The 18,616-nt window shown below is 45.9% G+C and overlaps 2 protein-coding genes and 2 long non-coding RNA genes across 4 annotated transcripts; 3 read left to right on the top strand and 1 right to left on the bottom strand.

Annotated features, from left to right (window-relative positions):
• Positions 1-12: 12 nt before the first annotated feature.
• LOC119119599 (beta-1,3-N-acetylglucosaminyltransferase lunatic fringe-like) lies at positions 13-5,292 on the bottom strand. The gene is made up of 8 exons (XM_037246068.1): positions 4,897-5,292; positions 3,074-3,122; positions 2,569-2,671; positions 2,177-2,330; positions 1,904-1,989; positions 1,682-1,841; positions 1,506-1,582; positions 13-1,280 (listed from the first exon to the last, which is right to left on the bottom strand). The coding sequence occupies exons 1-8, from the start codon at positions 5,224-5,226 to the stop codon at positions 1,226-1,228; spliced, it is 1,014 nt and encodes a 337-aa protein (XP_037101963.1). The 5' UTR covers positions 5,227-5,292; the 3' UTR covers positions 13-1,225.
• On the top strand, positions 2,172-3,957 carry LOC119119615. The gene is made up of 4 exons (XR_005097363.1): positions 2,172-2,299; positions 2,954-3,116; positions 3,718-3,770; positions 3,908-3,957. It is a non-coding gene; the product is annotated as an uncharacterized LOC119119615 (long non-coding RNA).
• Positions 5,142-14,138, top strand: LOC119119608. Its single transcript, XR_005097362.1, has 3 exons — positions 5,142-5,227; positions 6,278-6,430; positions 13,226-14,138. It is a non-coding gene; the product is annotated as an uncharacterized LOC119119608 (long non-coding RNA).
• Positions 14,139-14,197: 59 nt separating this feature from the next.
• Positions 14,198-17,387, top strand: LOC119119591 (neuropeptide FF receptor 2-like). Its single transcript, XM_037246056.1, has 2 exons — positions 14,198-14,847; positions 15,803-17,387. The coding sequence occupies exons 1-2, from the start codon at positions 14,204-14,206 to the stop codon at positions 16,635-16,637; spliced, it is 1,479 nt and encodes a 492-aa protein (XP_037101951.1). The 5' UTR covers positions 14,198-14,203; the 3' UTR covers positions 16,638-17,387.
• The last annotated feature ends 1,229 nt before the right edge of the window (positions 17,388-18,616 follow it).

An 18,616-nucleotide genomic window follows, 5' to 3' on the forward strand; every position in this document is an offset into this window, starting at 1 on the left:
ACCCCATTCAGCTGCCATTTGAGCAAAATGTTTTATTTCATCATCAGTAAATGGACTTAGATTCCAGATGCTGGAGCGTGTGTCTGTCACATATGGCAGGCAATTCATCAAAACGTTATTCATGCATGACAACCCAATGTGAGTCATTTGGAAGCTTCAAAAGATTCCTTTAAAAGAATACTTTTGGATTCATCCTTTTAAAAAAGACACTTGTAACACATTACCATTTGATAAATCTGCTATTCTATATTAAGTTTGATGAGTCATCATAAACTGCTGTTTAAAGCGGACGGGTGTGATGACAACTTTGAACTAGGAGCGAAACTTTATACTGAAACTCAGTCTCGTAACAACCTGAATGAAATATATTTATCCTATTCTCCTTAAAAACAACACAACAAAAACACTTTTGATTGCTAGCATTGTCGTGTAACCCTTTGCTAGCCAAACAAGCTAATTTAGCGTGCTAAGCTAACGATCACTTTCCAATGTAACACGGCGTCATTATCGTACGATGCAGCTTCCATCAATGCTTAATTCAATTAGTTTCCACACAAAACGAAGCCTTTGTGTGCTGAACAGAAGTTTGTGTTTAAAGGATGAGCGTAGCCAACATGTGCTAGCAGCCGCGTCCAGCGTGGCGTGCCAGATATTAAAAGACAATGGAGCTTTTTTACAACGTGACAGACGGCAGCAGCTGATGTTACAGCTGTCTGAATGATCCAATATACGCAATGAAAGTTGTTGTTTTTTTCACCTCGAAGTAGCTGCAATGCGTGTGAACACAAGCTAGCTCATCTCTGACACTAGCTAGCTCTAGTTTTTTTAACAGAACATGGTTTTCTGCATTTATAAAATAAAACAAAGCGATTTTTAAGGTGAGTTGTCCAGAAAGAAAACCGTTAACGTGAAAAATGACTTAAAACGCAGTAAAATAATTACAGAAAACAAGAGAAATGACTGCTTGGCTTTGGATGAAAAAAACAAAAGCATTTGTCAAGTATGAAGAGTGACTCAATGATGTGGTTTGTCACTTCGAACATTGGCAGTAAACTTTCCAAAAAGCTCTTAAGACACGCCCCAAAAATTGGACTCCTCATTGATTTGGTTCGTTCAGGCCTGAGGACAAACGTCCCTCATGTCCTTCACGTCTGTTCCCACATTCTTTGGCGCTTTCATTTCCCAAAATGGGAGATTTCTTTTCTTTTTTCTCGTCTGGCTGCATTCAGCGCTGGCACCAGGGTGTGTGTGGATGCAACACACAATGTACACTCATGAACCTAAACTCACACACACAAAAGAAAATGGAGGAAGTGAGTGTCACAATGCCTGGAAGGCAAGGCGCCATTTCACAAAAGCTGACATCAACAATGAAGAAAGCCAGGAACAAGTTGCAAGAGACAGACAGATGAGCGCAGCCCGTGTACAAAATGCACGAGTAGGACAAACAAGTAGTGATACCGCTGACAAAAATGATATATTTAAAAAAAAAAAATCGATGTTACCTTGTTGGATCTTGTTGTATTGAAAACGGTCCTTTGAGATTGATGGTGTTTTTCTCATTGCTGTAGCTGAGAGTCACCTAATTAAATCATCAAAAGCATACAGACTTCAATTAAATACAATCAAAACAATAATCCAATAAGTAAGCAGTGGCGTGTGTGTGAGGGCGGGGGGTCACCTGTTCGTGCACCCGCGTCAACAGTGCCAGGCTCTCCAGGTGCGAGTGGAAGAGTGGCGAGCGAATGAGGCCCACGCCCAACAGCGCCCCCACGATGTAACCGACGGCGCAGTCATCCGGCAGACGGATACGCTCGGCGGTCGACAGAAAGGCGCCCTCGCTAAAATGGATGACGAGTTTAGTTAAGGTGAGAATAGGAACACACACCCCAAAACGTCATACCTAGCCCAAGGTTGCATCTTAATGGCGAGGCCGCGACTCAGGCAGAATCCAGCGCCCCCTGTGGCGAACCAGAAAACTACTTTCCTCTGCACAACACACACCCACACACACAGTGGTTAGCTTTCTGAACTTCGATGCTGACCGGTTGTGTTTCTGTTCAGTCTTAACTCCACTATGTCAATTCTGCTTTACTTGTAGCTATGCTAAGTGTAGTACATTGTGAATTTGCTAATTACCACTATGTCCAAGTGCTAACATCTGCTAACGTTGTACCATTTTAGCATTAGGGAGCGTCTCCGTGGCTTCCAACGGGTGCTCCAGACTGGGTCGCCCGATGTAGACGTCCTGCGTGTGGCTGTACTGCGACAACAGCCTCAAGAGGGCGCCCATGTTCAGGTAGTTGTCGTCGTCCATGTGACAAAACCACCTACAACCGCGCAGGTTAGCAATTAGTTGTGAAAAGTCTATGGTTTTTAGGAGATTGCCAGTGCTGTCACTTGGCATACTTTGTCACAAAATAGAAGTTAGCATAGATATAATTCTTTAACACTTGGCGTACTTATTTCCTTGTAACACCAAGAGTTGTAGTATTTCCATAACACCGTTAGCATCATATCTATGGCACATGCTAGCAATTAGCGCCCCTGCAGCATTGTGTAACTTACTTCCTGTCGGAGTTGAGGAAGGCGTCGTACTCGGCGGCCATTTTGCAAGAGAGCGCTTGTCGGCTGTGAGCTGCCGAGCAGTTGGTGTTGATCAGGTGAACACCTTAGGACCGCAACGACATCATCGTGTCTTAATGCGTGTTCATTTCACCGCAGTTAAAAATACACATCGTGCCGTCAAAACGACTGGCTACCAGAGCTAGCTAATCCTTTGCTGACATGCTACTACTAACATACATACTCCCTACATTTTATTTATCTCATTAGTTAAGTCTAATGTTAGCATCTAATGTTAGCCTGTGAAGTTAGCTTCCAACATTATCGCTAACATTAGCTTCAAATGTTAGTTACTACTTCAACCCCGTTCTTTTTTTCTGTGTCACAGGCCACACAAAATCCCATATGACATTGACTTCCTGTCTGCTGGCTCGCCATGGAAAACACAAAGTCAGCATTCGTCTGCTTCCTGATGCCCGCAGCAGCGCTATCTGTGCGCGTTACTCACCCATCCGCTTCCTCAGCGCCGCGTCCTCGCCGTCGGTGAACACGTACGTCTGCACAAGTGGCAAAAAACAAAAAAAAAAACATCAATTGATTGCCATTTGACTTCATGTACGTCCACGTCTTTTGGTGGCTATGTATATGCTCTTGCAAATGTCCGTATTTGTTTTTGTTTCTCTGTCTGTTTTGTTTTTGCAAATATATTTGCTCTTTGCTTCATTTGTTCGCCAAGCAGACCCTTCTGAGATTCCACAGGAAGTCGACCAAACCTCCACTCTGGAGCTAAAAGCTTTTTTTGTGTGTGTGTGTTTTTTTTTTTTTTTAAATGCATTCCTCAAGTAATGTGATGATGTTCTTGTCTGGCAGCAGTCTTATGACAAGTGTAAAAAGAGCGCATCACAGGCTTAAAGCGTCACAAGACGCTCATAAATCATTTCATGGCACCTGCGGTAGCCGTACCAATGGGAGAATTTGATTTGCAATGTGGCAGATGGCAAACGGACTTTTTTTGTCTGCATCTGGCGTACTTACCATTACCATCAAGTGTGAAATTAAACAACCAAAGTAAATCTTGGGTTATTTCTGAAAATGTGTCCAAAATGATTTCATCATAGTTGGATTAATTTGCATCATCCCGCCCCCACGCAGGCTTTGATCAGCGCGTGACTGACCAAGAGCCGCCGTCATGTCAAGGGCAAAAGGTAAGCAGAGCTGCAATGCAGATTAGCATTAGCAGTGTTAGTTTAATCTATTAAATGTATCTTCCGTTGATGAAAAATTTTCAGTTTTACTTATTTAGTTTTCTTATATTAACATTGAAATGCGTGTGTGTGATTAGCCACAGTTGGCACTTCCCAAGAGAAATCAGCTGAGGTTCCCAGGGTGCGCGTGTGTGTGTGTATGTGTGTGTGTGTGTGTGTGTGTGTGTGTGTGTGTGTGTGTGTGTGTGTGTGTGTGTGTGTGTTGCGCATTATTTCCACGAGTCAGCATTCTTCAAGCACGTAGGTGTGCGTGGGAAACAGGTAATGCTCGATCGTGAGAACTTCTCACACACACAATCAGCTGATTGCACACCCACACACAAACAATATAGCTACAGAATGGGAGGCGTCCATTTAAAAATAAGAAAATTGGAAGTCATTTTACAGCCATAACAACAAATGAACTATTGCAAATCAATTTTTCCAGTTCGTGTTCATGTTGAACTTGTTCGTCATGACTAATCCGATATTTTCCAGTTGTTTTTTGTAATGTATTGAAAGTTTTCTGCAACAAATCAAAGGATCGTGGCACTTTGTCACTTGGCGCAACGACATCATTTTTTTGTGCATGTGAATAGATGACATTTAAGAGGTTACTTGGAATTCGGCAGCCGCTCGTCACCTCTTGCTCTCGCGTGACGCATCACAAAAGGGCCAAGACCGCCCGTGTTGTTTTACAATGCGGAGAGGCCCGTTGCTTCAAAGCACCCCAGCGTGACCTCCGAGCCGTTTTACGACTCAGGAAATCCTGCGGCGTGATCCGACCGGCCTCATAAATAACTATTCACTTAAGCGAGTTAGTTTTCACCCCAAAGAGCCAAGCTAAAATGTCACTTGAGCAAAAGTCGAGAATATTTATTTTTTGAATTGACACTGATGGGCCTGGAATGTGCCGAACATTTTTAATCAATGAACCGCGCGCACTATTTGAGTGACATAATAACAAAAAATCTTTAGGGATGTCATTTTACTTTCAAGTCACAAACTGCGTCAATTATGTCAATAAATCATTGAAGAAGTGTGTGTGGTGGTGCTCGAAGCATGAATGATAGCTTAAGAAACTCACACTTTGCATATTGTTGGAGATCCATGTGTCCAAAAGGAGCTCCAGTCTGCTGCTGTGGTATTTGCTGGTGGTCTTCACCGCGATGAACACGTCGTCGGCGGTCACAAGTTCTCCAGGCTCCCGCGGGACGCTGCTCCGACCCGGCCGGCTCGTGGCTTTCTTTTCCCGGCTCAGCCGTCGGAAGTAGTCCGTAAAAACCGCGCGGCTCACCGGGGCTCCCTCCGCCTGCGCCTCCTCCTGCGCGCGAGTGATGGCGAGCAAGCCGGCGACGAGCAGGCCGAGGACGGCGACGCTGCAGCGCTGGTGCGGCTCGCCCGCGAACCTCCACATGGTGAGTGCGTGAAGGCGCTTCCTTTCATCTGGGTCGAAACCGAAGTACAGAACGCGACGGTTTTGGGGTGTCCGGAAGTCTGCGATAAAGCTCCACCAATGGGCGGTACTGAATTTTTTAAACAGCCAATGGGAGACTTGAGCGCCTTTTTGGGGCGGGGCAAATGAGGCATGTTTAAGACACTTTGTGTTTGTCTTAACTATCCACTCCCAAGTTTTTATTGGCGTCTTTTTGTGTGTCTCACCCTTTTGTGTTCGCACCAGCGTGTCCGTCAGCGTGTGGCAGGCTTCCGGTTGCTAGCTCGGTTTTTTTAGCCTCACTTTGGGACCTCTTTCCTCGTTTGGTTTCCAGCCTCCTCACAAAAACAGTCCAAAGTCCTGAAGTCAACTTAGAGCTTCTTCTTAGAAGTAAGACAACCAAACAAAGGGCGCTTTCTTACGCGTTTGGGAACACAGTGCGCGTGTGCGCGCGCGGGTGTGGTTTGTGGTCGCCGTGGCGTCAGTGGTGCTGTCAGGGGGTTCGAGAGCCACAATGTGCGTCAAAAAAAATTTGCTTCAAACTGCACGAGGACACAATGAATCAGTTATGAGGTTGTTGTTTTTTAGAAGCATTTTGTTTGAATACTTTGTCATTCTTTGTCTCACGAGGCCTCTTGGCAAAATGTTTGGAACACACAATTGATTTGAAAGTCTACAGACCCTCGTTCAAAAGGCGGCTTTTAGTCATATCACAATGAAGCCAAGGAAAATCCTTTCAGAAGTTTGGTTTCCACCTGTAAACTGTACAACTCGCAAAAAGTCATTTGGAAAGGTGAAATGATAATTGCAATAATGTGGCTGCACAAGTCTGCACACCCTCTGCCCAGTAGAGATTTAGAATTTAACCATAACATCCCAGCTCATGTTAAAATGAGGTTCACTGATATAAAGCAAAAAAAAAAAGATACAATCTTGGATGCCATTTTTTGGGGTGGGCATGTTCTGTTGGATTTTGTTAACTTGATCCTTTGCCAGGCAAATGAAAGGATAATGGAATGTTTTTGTGGGGCAGGTTGTGCGGCAGCTCATCACTGTCAAAGAAAGTGAAAAGCTAAAAGGGACGCTGGATGGATGGCTTTGGATAACCGTTGCAAGATGGGAAAAAGTCCAACCTTTGACAAGATTTGGATGTGGACAAGACTGTGCTTCTGACATTTTCGTTGCGGTAAGTTAAAAAAAATTACAATTCTTCTTGCTTTCTGTCCTTTCGTAAAATAGCAATTGTATGAAATGGAGCACGTTTGCCTTGAAAAGACACCCGGTCAAAGGAGCTTAAAATGGCCGCTTCACCTCAAAATGGCTGGCTCCTTGTGTCTTTTTACTCATGGTTTCTTGAGACTTTTTTTGTCTGGTAGATAGATATGTCAAACAAATTACATGTCGGTCAATTTTTGTTTGTGACCTCATTGAGTTGAGTCGTTTATTTATTTTTTTTATTTTTATAGCCAGTCGGCAAACTTCTCCACAAAAGTTTCTCAGTTTCCCCTGAGAAAAAAACCCTCAGATATAAACTGTGCGTGCATGTGTGTGTGCGCATGCGTGCGTGTCCGTGTGCAGCTACAAGGAGTCTTGTCATCTTGTGCAGGAATGTACAGTCATGTGCATGTCATTAAAATGCTTGGAGATGAAAGGAGCCACTGCAGACCAGTCGCTTTCATATCAGCAATTCTCTGGGTGTGCGCGCATGCGCGTTCTTTTTTTTTTTTAATGAAATCATTTCAGTAAAAACTGGCCATCACATGATGAATGAAAAGTGCATTCAAAAAAATATGGATGACCTGTCAGCTATGTGCACTAAGTTGATTAACTTAATTGTGAGTCCATCGACATGCGCGCGTGCGCGTGTTCGACGATTTTGTGCATGGCCTTGCTTTGCATCCGGTTGTGCTGCGTGAGAACAATCTCAAATTCTCACGACGTGCGTCACAAACGCGGCCGCCCTCGCAGTGCAACACTTTCCACTGACACCGAATAAAACGAGCGCCCCCAGGTGGGTGGGTGGGGGCTCATTCATTTTTATGACCAGATGCTCGAACGTCTCCTCCCCCGCTTTGTCTCGTCGTTTCCTTATCGAACCGTGACGTCATTTTCCTCCGTGTTGCGCTGTCACGAGGCCGAGCTTGAGAACGCTGACGTCAGCTAAAATGCAGAAGAAGCCTTAGCAAGCGGACTTTTAAGCTCATCTCTTTGGATGTACTTTGGCATAGTTTTGCTGATGCTGCATTGAACTTTGGGTCACCACACGGTGGGGCTAAAGTGTCTTAAATGCTGTCAAGCACTTTGATCCCAACAGTAAGGACACAAAAACACAATTTGGTCCTCACACGGTCAATGCATGGAACTAACCTGTTGTAGATGAATGTTTATTTTTGCCATTGAAGTAGTTTCGCCCCCTTTGAGCATTTTGCTCATGTATAGGAGGAGATAACTGCAGCAAGTGTACCGAATGAAGTGGCCCACAATTGTGTGCTTTTGTGTGTACGTGTGTTAAAATTCAGTCTTGTATTTTTCTTATCATCAAAACAGCAGCAGGTTGTGCCAGCCAGTTTGTTTTCTGGGGAGTGTGCGCGCGCACGCGCGCGTGAGTCCCCGCGCTCGTGCGCACGCCTGCGTGTGTGCATTTAGTGCACGCTGCCGCTGATATGATCCATTTCCCGTGCCGCATGAAAGGCGGCAGAAATCACGTGGACGCTGGACAGAGGAATTACACTCTTTCTGCGTCGCTCATCGCAATCGACTCGCACTTTTTCGTCGTTGCACATTTCCGCTTGAGCCACTATTTATTTCTATGCTGCATTTCAAATGTACTTGCCGTTGTAAGAAGTAAGACGTAATCTTCCCAATGCAGAATATTTATGAGCATGCGTTGGTTTTGAGCGTTTACATTGCGCCACTGTTATTTTTTGCCTCTCACTTGGGATTAGAGCAACGCATGGAAATGTTTACACGTACAAATCCTCCCATCCCGCGCATCATTAATACGCATATCAATAAACCATATCAGCAAGCCTTGTGTAATATTTATGCTTGTTTTTAAATGACTCGTCCTCGTTTCGTCAGGAAAAAAATTAATCGGAAAAAATGATATTTAAATCAAATTCCAGTGACCTTTTAGTGCCTCGAGGGCCACCGTCAGTAGTTTGGACGCGCGGGAAAAAGGCAAAACAAGTTGACGCGGTTGATCAACTTGATTATGTTCTTTATTTATTTGTCCGTCCACTTCTGTAAACGTTTCGCCGTAATGCCGGTAAAATTGGCGTTTTTAACCAGCTAGCTTGTCAATTTATGCCATTTGTTTAGTTTCGTCTTCTTTCTAGGCGCCATTTTGTTTGTCGCATTGCGTACGGTTTTCTCCTTTCACGCAGCAACACTGTTTGCCCTTTCACACACGCAATCGGAATCATCCGTCGTGTCTAATAAGCCGCTTTGTTTGTTTGCTTGCCCATTTACATGCGTAATTGAAAGCAATGGGCACGTTTAGCGAGCGCCATTAGGTCTGTTTGTAAGTGAGATTAGCTGTTATTTTCGAATCGATGGCTATTGATCGTCGGCCCTGCTCGCTCGTTCTTTTCATTGCTAGGCTCAACAGAGCCCCACAAAAATGACACAGGCGTTCAATCAATGCTCCATTTATTGCTATTGATGCCTGAACAGCATGGCGTGACGGGATAACGGATCCCGATGCCATCAAACAAAACACTCGTACATTTGATGCCAGCTTTTTTTTTTTCTTCTGGCACAAACATCAAAACACTTACATAGAAATATCAGTTGAAGGAATGTGTTGCTAAAAGATGGAAGAGCCAAGTAAAAATAGAAACAAAGATTTTTTAAAATTATTAAATTGATTCATGACAAATAATGCATATATTTATTCAGTCAAATTATTTGCATTTCTTTCTTAATATAAATTTTAAACAAATATATTTTTTGCATTAAATGAACATTTCAAATATGAGAGAATGAATTGAAAGTTTCAATGCGTTAGTTGTGTGACCAAAATCATCATTCCTATACTATCTGCATAAGTACTTAATACACATAAATACATAAATAGGGGGAAAGCAGGTATTTCAGACGAAGGACAAAGAAAATTAAATTCAATGAATCAAATATTCTATTAAAATGTAGTTTCCGTGGAAACGAGATAAAGGCAGCTACCAAAGAGAAAACAATTTAAAGAAGACATGATTCAATAACAGCGAGGCCATGATTAACAACCAGCTCTTAATTTACCCGCTATTTTGAAATGTCTTTTTGCTATCCTTTCCACGTTCTTCTTAGAAGTCCTTGTTGAGACTCGGATGTGTGGTCGCTCCACAGGATTGTGTGCTGGGACCATTTGCTAGCCAAAACAGCAGCGCCACAAGTAAAATGCACTTGTTTCATAAGTGACAGTTTGGGGAACGCGTTCTCATTCCACAATGTTGTCAGCTGTTGTCATTCGAGGTGGGTTGCTCACCAAAACAGGAGCAGGCTGATGTCATGAGCTGTGGACAAGTAGCAAAGCCCACCAAGTGTGAGTGCTCACTCCTCAATGTTGTGTTGAATTTGTGTTGCCCTGCGCAGTCACTCCACAACGTTGTGTTTGTCCACGTTCGATTAGTATTATGCAACCTGTGTAAATACGCTGCAGACTCAAAGTGGCCATCAGCCTGCATGAGTGTGCTGCTGATTCAAGGAGAAGTGCTATTTGTGTGTGTGTGTGTTTGTGCACCTTAAAGAGAGTGTGGTCATGCTTGAGCAGACTCGCTCCCTCGTGGCTTGCACGGTTTGTTTAACTTGCTCCAAAAAATTCAATTAATAGCATAAATTTGATAGGCCGGTGTGTGTTTGTATAAGTGTGTCTGTGTGTGTGTGTGTACGAAGAATGTTATTCATGTGTTTTTTTCCCGTGGTCCTTCTTGCATGCGAATGATTTATGCTAATCACTTCCTGTCCGTGCACGCGATGTTGTTACAACACACACACACAGACACACTCTTGCCTGTCGATGCCAATCCATCGCTTACGATTTATGGATTTTTCTTGGAAGCTGTTACGCAACGTCCGCCTTGCTATGCAATGAGCAGGTCTTGCCAGGTGAAGGAGAGGGTGTGAACTCTTATTCTCATCTTCTTTCTTGGTATTGATTTTTTTGTCGACCAGGAGGCAAGCACACCTCACGAAATAATTGTGGTGAAAATACAATTTAGTGACAGCGTTAGCGACAGCGTGCTAATTAGAGCGGAGACACCATCTTTGCTTCTTTCTTGTCGCACATTTTGTTTAGCGACGTGCTAATTAGCGCTGAGACGCCATCTTTGCGTCTTTCTTGTCGCACACTTTGTTGTTGTCGTTGATACAACACTGGGCGGCATGTTGTGAGAAACATGAAGGAAATGCCACGTTTAGCCCATCACAGAAACATCACTTGTTAGCATACAATGAAAAGAAGGCTAATCGTCCACATTGATGAATCCTGCCCTATCATTTCGTTCGTTGGACTACCGGCATACATTTTTTTTTGCAACCGCAGCGATTCAGTGCACGCCATTACTCCTCGCATGTTTTATTGGCCTGCACAAAACGATGTAATGCTTTTCTACTGATTAACCTCGATTTAAAACTTGGACACGTACTCCGAGTGCTGCAAGGTTTGCTTTCATCAAAACCATTTTCAATTATAATCCAGAGAGATTAACAGGAGAAAAATGACAATGAGAAATGCTAATCTGAGAGAAAAAAGTGCGATCATAGCACTTGATCGAACAAGTCGGTCAAAATGGCCACCGACACGTCTACGACAACAATCTGGTGTTACGACTTTAATTCTTCCACAAAAATATTAATAATTTCAAACATTGGAAACAAACCTGTAAATTCACTTCATAGCGTTTTTGAGCTTTTTTTTTTTTTTTTTTTAGCTTGACGACTGTTTAACTGTCAAGTTGACTTGTGTCCACCCCCCTGAGGTGAAGCAGCATGTGGCTCATTCCCCGAGGCTGCTCCGTGTTTACTAAACAGCTGCCGTGCCGGTGGCGAGGACTTTATGCCAGGAATACACGCAAATGATTTATTTCTTCATTAGGACGTCCAGTGATTCCACGCTGACCCACAACACAGGAGTGCACAGGAAGGGACTCGCATGACAAACGACGTCAGTCTCTGTGTGTGTGTGTGTGTGTCCAAGGAAGTTGTGCATTCATGGACATGTGAGACAACAGCAGGGAAGAAGAGAACATGCTGGCTTTGCTTTATTACGTTTCCCCGGTGTTTGTTTGGCAAGCTCTCCAATAAAAAAAAGTGAAGCGGCCTGTAGGGGGCAGTAGTGCGCATGACAAACTCGCAAAAGGGATTGACAGTGGACAGCCTGGTTGGGCGTGTTTGAGAGTGGAGACAGCGGCTTGATTTTTATTTTATCATTTTTTTTCAGACTTTTTTTACTTGACGGGGTCTTTAACCTTTGTAATCTCTGAACAATAGTTTCAAAAATTCATGAAGAGAAATGTGTCAGTGGCTTTCTAAAGATAGAAAACAAAATGTATAAATGATGCAGATGAATCGTTCCCGGTGGGGGAACACCGTGAAGCCGACTAGTCTCAACGACCAGCACACACACAGCTTTTGAGCAAAATGTGTTGTGAGGGTCTGTGGGAAACCACCCAGCAGTGGATCTGCTACATTTCAAATCAATATTACATATCATGGCACAGAGAAAATGTCGCAATGGGCGACGCAGCGTTTAACGAATTGTATTTGTTTGCAAAGGTTGCATTGCGGCTGGCCTCGTGTGCAACGTGAACGCCGCGCAAAGGTCCGGCCAGGATTTCATGGGTCACGTGAGCGATGATTAAATTGCAATTATTTCAATCGATGGGCGGCGGCGCGGCATCCCTAGCGGATATTAGCGTCTTGGCTGCGGCGTGCTCCGAGACGCGTGCGGCCTCATTTAGACGTTTTGCCGTTGGAGCCTGCCCGCCTGTTGTTCGGATGAAGACGGCCGAGAGACAAAAGGCGTCGCCAACGTGACGGCCCGGACTTAAGCTGTATGCACAGAGCAGAACCTCCCGAAAAGTCTCATCAAGTCCGCCATTTTGGCCTGAATCTGACCTTTACGGCCTCCGGACACAAATGATTTATCCCCCAATGACACTTTCACTGGGCGACCCACATAAAAAGTCTAAAAAAAAAAGCTCGGGCCGTTCGATGCCACTTTTTGTTCAGACCGATCGATCCCAGTATGAATACTCAGCTCTTGAGTTGTCATCGATACCGATACCAAGCACCGATACCACTAGGAACTTCAATTTTAAATTCATAAAATTTCCCCCGAAACATAACTCATAATTTTAAATAAAATAAAAAAATCAAATTACAATATAAAAATATAAAAACAAGAATAAAAAATCAATTGAGGCTGCTATTGGCAGTACACGTGATGACAGCAAGTGGCAAAATGTTTTGAAAGGTGTTAATTGCATTTGAAAGCTATTTCCTTCCTCCCTGCAGGTGGGCGAGACCAAATCAGCACATGTTGCATCATCTTGAGCCCATCTGCATGAAGTATAAAAACCAACCGAACCCTTCGAGATCCGTTCGCTCACTCTCGCTCCGTCTGCTGTGATGTGCATGTGTGTGTTGTGTGCACACACACACTCCCCCCCCTCCCCTTTCTCCCTCTCTCCCTCGCCGAGTTGACACTCAGTGGCTGTGTGGAAGGCGTGCTTAGCGGATGCTCGGCGATTGCTGGGAACGCCGGGAATATCGTGTCGTGTCTTTCGGCAATTTGTCGTCGGTGCAGTGGCGGTCAGTAACATTTTCGCTTTTTTTTCTTGTCTTCCTAAACTTTCACTCATTGAGAATGTATTTCACTCCTCTATGCATGTATTGTCGCATCAAGAGCAGTAGAATCCAAATATTGGTTAAGATATTGAAGGGGAGTATTAAAAAGAATATTTTGTGTGTTTTTCCTCCACAGTGCGGCGATGGCGGGGTGGGGTGGGTGATGTTTGTGGGGGTCTCATATGAGCTCCACCTGCCTGGAAGGTAAGAAAGTCTATTCGAGGCAGATGTTGGAATTATCTCAAGCTGACACGCGCCCGCGGGAACGCAGGAAAAACTGCGACGGCCTCAATGAGGACTTAGGACATTTTTTTTCGTACCCCCCGCCTCCATTTTGCTCCATAGATTGAAGGAAAGGAAAGGACCAACAAACATTTTTGCTTATTTTTGGGCTCTTTGGATGGATTTGAACACACACAAAATATGTTCATAAAAAAAGTGTAGAGCAGAAATTTTGATTTTAGTAAGTGGCTGCCAAAAAAAAGAACAAAGTTCAAAACATGTAGCTAATTGTTTTTCACGTTGGCTGACTCAAATCAAAGAGAAGACTTCCAAAATGGACTTGGCTTGAAATGACAAAATTCAAAAGCAAAATCCGTGTCAGCTGACTCACCCTGAGCCCATTTCAGACCTTGAGACTCCAAGTTCAAAGATGGCGGCAAAGTGGTGCAACTCCACCACGGCTCCGGCGCCAGACTCTTAAATTGGGATGATGGGATTCTATTGCTGAGCCCAAAATGGAAACATTTCATTTAAACTCTCGTTAGAGGGAGGATATTAGTCATTTGAAAGTGTCGAGCAAAGCCCGATCCCTATCGTCCTTCCAATTAATTAGCTGCCGTTATGTCTGCTTCGGCCAAAGAAATCAGCGCTGTGAGGCGCCTTTACTTCCAAAAAAACGACATTTTCCATCCGGAGCAGACCCACAAAAAAGTCGGAGGAAGCCGTGATTGAAAAAAGACGGGGAGCCTGCATTTTGTTTTGTAAAAGAGCCCTAAAAAGGAAAATCGGCACCCTTCAACGAGGAGGCCCACAAAAAAGTCGGCTTCTGAAGACGCAAAAACGCCGGACCATGGCCATTCGGGACAAAGAAAGCTGGATGAATACTTTTTGAATGCGAGGAGGCATCATGGATCCTCTCCAGAAGGGGCCACTCAACGACACGCCGGGCCTCGGGCCCGAGCCGTCCCCCGACGAGGTGTCGGACCTGGAGAGCATGCTGCTGTGGACCCTGCACGAGCCCGGCACCATCGCCTTGACCCTCATGTACAGCTTGTCCTTCCTGCTGGGCGTGGTGGGCAACCTGATGTCCCTGCGGGTGCTCACCAACCGGCGGAGTCGGCGTCTGGCGGGCGTGAGCGCCACCCGCAGCCTGCTGGTCAACTTGGCCGTGTGCGATCTGGCCGTGGTGTGCGTGTGCATGCCCATCACGCTGGGCAGCCGCATCTACACGGCGTGGGTGTACGGCGACCTGCTGTGCCGCGCCGTCCCCTTCACGCAGGCCGTGTCGGTGTCGGCCAGCGTCCTGACGCTCACCGTCATCAGCGTCAACCGCTACTACAGCGTACGCTCGCCGCTCAGGGCGCGCTCCATGTTCACCCGCCGACGCATCCTGGCCACCGTGGCCGTGGTGTGGGCCGCCTCGTCCGCCATGTGCGCACCCATCGCCGTGGTCAACCGGCGGCAGGAGATCAACTTTGAGACCTTCTCCATTCTGGTGTGCCAGGAGGAGTGGCCCAAGCATCGCCTCAAGCAAGGGTACGTACGTACTACAAAATGGCGGCTCGGCTCGGGACTGGCTTGGGGGTCCCTTTGGGGTCCCAGAGATACTTGCAGCGTGCGATCGGGTTGAGGATGGCCCCCACAGGGTTTTGAGGTCTGAACATCTGGGAATGCTGCCTTTAATATGCCCTTGAGGTTTTTCTTGCTCAAGTGAGTCTAGAAGGTCGATGAGGAGAGAAGTGGAGTGTCGTTTTGAGTGAGGGTGTCATATTGAGGCGGAGCTTTAAGGTCAGGGTTAGCGTGGTTGGGTTAGGTCGAGAAAAAAATAACAATACATCCAAATATGTACAGATGTAATCAGATGGTTAGGCTGAACTAAATTCAAATTCAATAAGAAATACACCAAAATACAGCTGTAGCCAGATGGTTAGGCTGAAATAAATTAAAATCAAATAAAAACTGAAAAATACAGCTGTATCCAGACAGTTAGGCTGAAATAGATTAAAATTAAAAATACCTCAAAATACAACTGTATCCAGATGGTTAGGCTAAAATGAGTTCCGGCTTAGTCGCGTTCTAAAACGCGTTGGTCGCTGGGTTCGATTTGTTTGCCCGAGATCTGTTTTCTAGCATGCATCCATCCATCCGTCCTGCTGAAGCGCTTCCAAATTGACCAGTCAGTCGGCGATGTTCCTCGCTTCTCTCGCCAATAATTAGCCACCATGAACTGCTGCTCTCCGGTGACCCTTGAACTTGAGAAGGAAAGCTGCTTAATCAAGATTCATGACAACCGTCCCTCATTTGCATTTTGCTCACAGTGGTCTTCTTTGGAAGCAAAAAAAAAGTTTTTTTTAAAAGACTTTGATGGTGGTAAGGAGTGACTCCCGCTTTGACCCCTTTAAAAATTAAATGCAGATCTTGTTTTGCCGCGGAATAGCAATGAACTGCAGACAAGTTTTTGGAAGCTGAAAAATGTCTCATTCCCCTGTAGATACAACGTGCTGCTGTTTGCGATGCTCTACTGCCTTCCCGTCACCTTCAACCTGACCATCGGCTTCCTGACGGGTCTGCGTCTGTGGGGCGGCGCCCGCTCGGCCTTCGCCGACCTGGACCCGCGTAGCCAGGCCCTGCACGCCTCCCGCCTGAAGAGCCGGCAGAAGATCGCCAAGATGGTGGTGTGTCTGGTGCTGCTGTTCGCCGCTTCGTGGCTGCCGCTCTACGTGGCCGATTTGTGGATCGACCGCGAGCTGCGCCCGCCACCCTGGCTCCTCCAGACCCGACCGTTCGCCCAGTGGTTGGGCCTGACCAACTCCAGCCTCAACCCCATCTGCTACTGCTTCATCGGGGACCTCTACCGCTCGGCCAAGGTGATCCGGACGCGCTACTATCAGAAAGTGGCCGCCCTCTTCGGGGGCGCCTCATTCGTCAGTTCGGGGGCGGAGGCGTCCCCGTCGGCGCCCGCCGCTACCGAGCGGGACCACGTGGGAGTCGGCGTATCCGATTCGGTAGCCGCCGTTCCGCGCCTGCTGATCAAGGATCTCGGCCAGACGGGGTCCAACAACGGATCGGGGCACAGCATTTCGGACTGGTGCCGTTCTAGCCCGAGCGTGTGCGAAACTAGCGGCGGGCTTTTCCCCTGCAGGTGGCGCCCTTTTGACACCACCCCGGATTCCTCCCTCGGCACCTTTCCATTGGACTTTCTGCCGTCGCGGAGACACTCGGCCCACGAGAACTTTGGGCCCTTCCTCCTGAGGTTGGAATCTGGAATAGACTGGAATCTTCCTGCCAGGAGGCATTCGGTCGTCCGCCAATCGGCTGCGTGTTGAACACAATGTTTCAGAAGCCATCAATCACTCAAGGTATTATTTGCTGCATTGGAGCCCGCCTCCTCATTGCGCCGCTGGAAAAGTCCAAAGACAGCAAAGATACGGCCCGCTTGGTCAAATCACAATCAAGCAGCTCGGGGGTCGTTACCCCCGAGAAGGGAATCTGCTGAGAGTAGAACCGGCCCATGAACGTTGAGAAGAACACGCGTGAGAGTTGATGTTAAAAACGGGTTTTAGCGCCGCAGATGACGCTCGAGCATCCTTAAGGCGCTCGCTCTCTGCTGGCGCGAAAACGAAAGCTGTGGGAAAATGGATTGATTTTGGAAAGATCCCATCAAGCATCACGCTTACGTTGTGTCTTCATGGTCACTCCAAAAGAACCTCTCGGGGTCGTAGAAAATGGATTGTTTTGGTCAAATGGTAAAGTCTCACAATGAGTCTTTTAGCCCCCGCCGAGTTCTGAAATGATTCGACACGGTTTTTGGCGCCGGCGTCCCAAAGGAGCTTTCTGGGCGGCACTCGAGCAGATAAAAAAACGTGAAAGCTGATGGTGACATTCTTCTCCTTTCATCTGCCCGAAAAATTTGCCCTTTCGTCAACAATGTGTGCAGACAGCTTTTTTTTTTTTTTTCCTTGGTCAGAGTCTTGGTCGCAGTGTGGACAGCAAGCAGCTCGTGTGGTTTGATCCGCATTTTTCCTGTACGGCAGCATGAAATTTTGTCGGTCAAAATAAAGGAAACGCACTAACGACCTCTTGTTTGTCGTCGTTGTCGGCTTTGTTTGGAAAAAAACAAGGCTCGGCTAGAAAAGAAAAATGTCCACATCTGCTGAGTCACCTGTTGGCATTGTGCAAGTGTCAAGCGAGATTCCCTGCACATGTACACTCGTCCTTGTGACGACCAAATGACGTCCGTGCTCTGCTTTTATTCGTTAGCACGCTACTGTTATTTACACTTGTTTCTCATTCACATCCTGCACAAAAACGCAGAGGCAAGGGTTGGCCTTGACCTCGAACAAAAGCGCACTTAAAAAGGATGCTGGTGGTCAGCAGCAACAAGGCTGCATCAGCACAAACGCAGGCACAGGCACATGCAGGCATTTTGGAATCATTCAAAATTATTTAGCATTAATGATTCTTTTCAACATTAAGAATTTGACATTTATATAATTATATAGTATATGAATATATATAATTTTGTTTTATATTATATATAAAATTAAATTGATAAATTTCAAGAAAAAGTGTCCATTGTGAGAGGAAGCACTGAAAGGTCAAGGAGCACTGTTGGCGGCTGGCCCAAAAGTGTGAGAGCAGGCTCCAGCCATCTTCCCCGTGCAGGCAGGAGCAAAGACAGAACATCTAAAACGATCATCTCTGGTGAGTACGACGCATTTCGTTTCAAGTTTGGATGGTTTTGTCTCGGCACTCGATAAATATTGATTGTAAAGCGAGATGTTGTCGTGTCACGGAGAGCTTTGGGCTTGTTTGGATGTACCGTGCTGCAAGATATTAGCGAGTGTCGGGCTCGTTCTCGCAGTATTTGGCTCTCGGACAATGCACCAGACTCGGTTTGACAGCTACACACACACACACACACACTTTTTGCAGGGGCATGACAGGAGGGGGCGGGGCTGTATGAATGTGCATGCGGCGAAAAAACTGTGTTGGGCTGAGATGGAACTGTTGATGCTTCAAGCGTCCTTTCCACCAGCGGCAACATCAGCCGTGATAATGTGCACCAACTTCACACTGCAGGAGTGTGAAATGGAGGACCTCTTGACTTCCAAACACGTTCAAGCCATTAGCTTCCTGAATCTTCATCATCATCGTGAAGGCAACTTTTAAAAAAACCAAATTCGAATGAAAATGATGGTCGAAAACAACTGCAACGACTTTTTGTGATGCTCATTTGTGGAAATCGAGCTTTTAATTGCCATTTCCTGGTTGTTGTTTTTTTTTAGGGGGCGTGGCTAAAAGA

This window comes from Syngnathus acus, chromosome 1 (assembly GCF_901709675.1).
Source record: "Syngnathus acus chromosome 1, fSynAcu1.2, whole genome shotgun sequence".
NCBI lineage: Eukaryota > Metazoa > Chordata > Actinopteri > Syngnathiformes > Syngnathidae > Syngnathus > Syngnathus acus.

What these genes read in the sequence shown, in the direction of transcription:
- LOC119119599 (XM_037246068.1), bottom strand. Translation starts at nt 5,226, where the DNA reads ATGTGGAGGTTCGCGGGCGAGCCGCACCAGCGCTGCAGCGTCGCCGTC. An exon ending in GGCGCTGAGGAAGCGGATGG is followed by an intron (nt 2,672 to 3,073) that starts GTGAGTAACGCG and finishes TGCGGTCCTAAG; the next exon opens with GTGTTCACCTGATCAACACC. An exon ending in TTCCTCAACTCCGACAGGAA is followed by an intron (nt 2,331 to 2,568) that starts GTAAGTTACACA and finishes GCGCGGTTGTAG; the next exon opens with GTGGTTTTGTCACATGGACG.
- LOC119119591 (XM_037246056.1), top strand. Translation starts at nt 14,204, where the DNA reads ATGCGAGGAGGCATCATGGATCCTCTCCAGAAGGGGCCACTCAACGAC. An exon ending in AAGCATCGCCTCAAGCAAGG is followed by an intron (nt 14,848 to 15,802) that starts GTACGTACGTAC and finishes ATTCCCCTGTAG; the next exon opens with ATACAACGTGCTGCTGTTTG.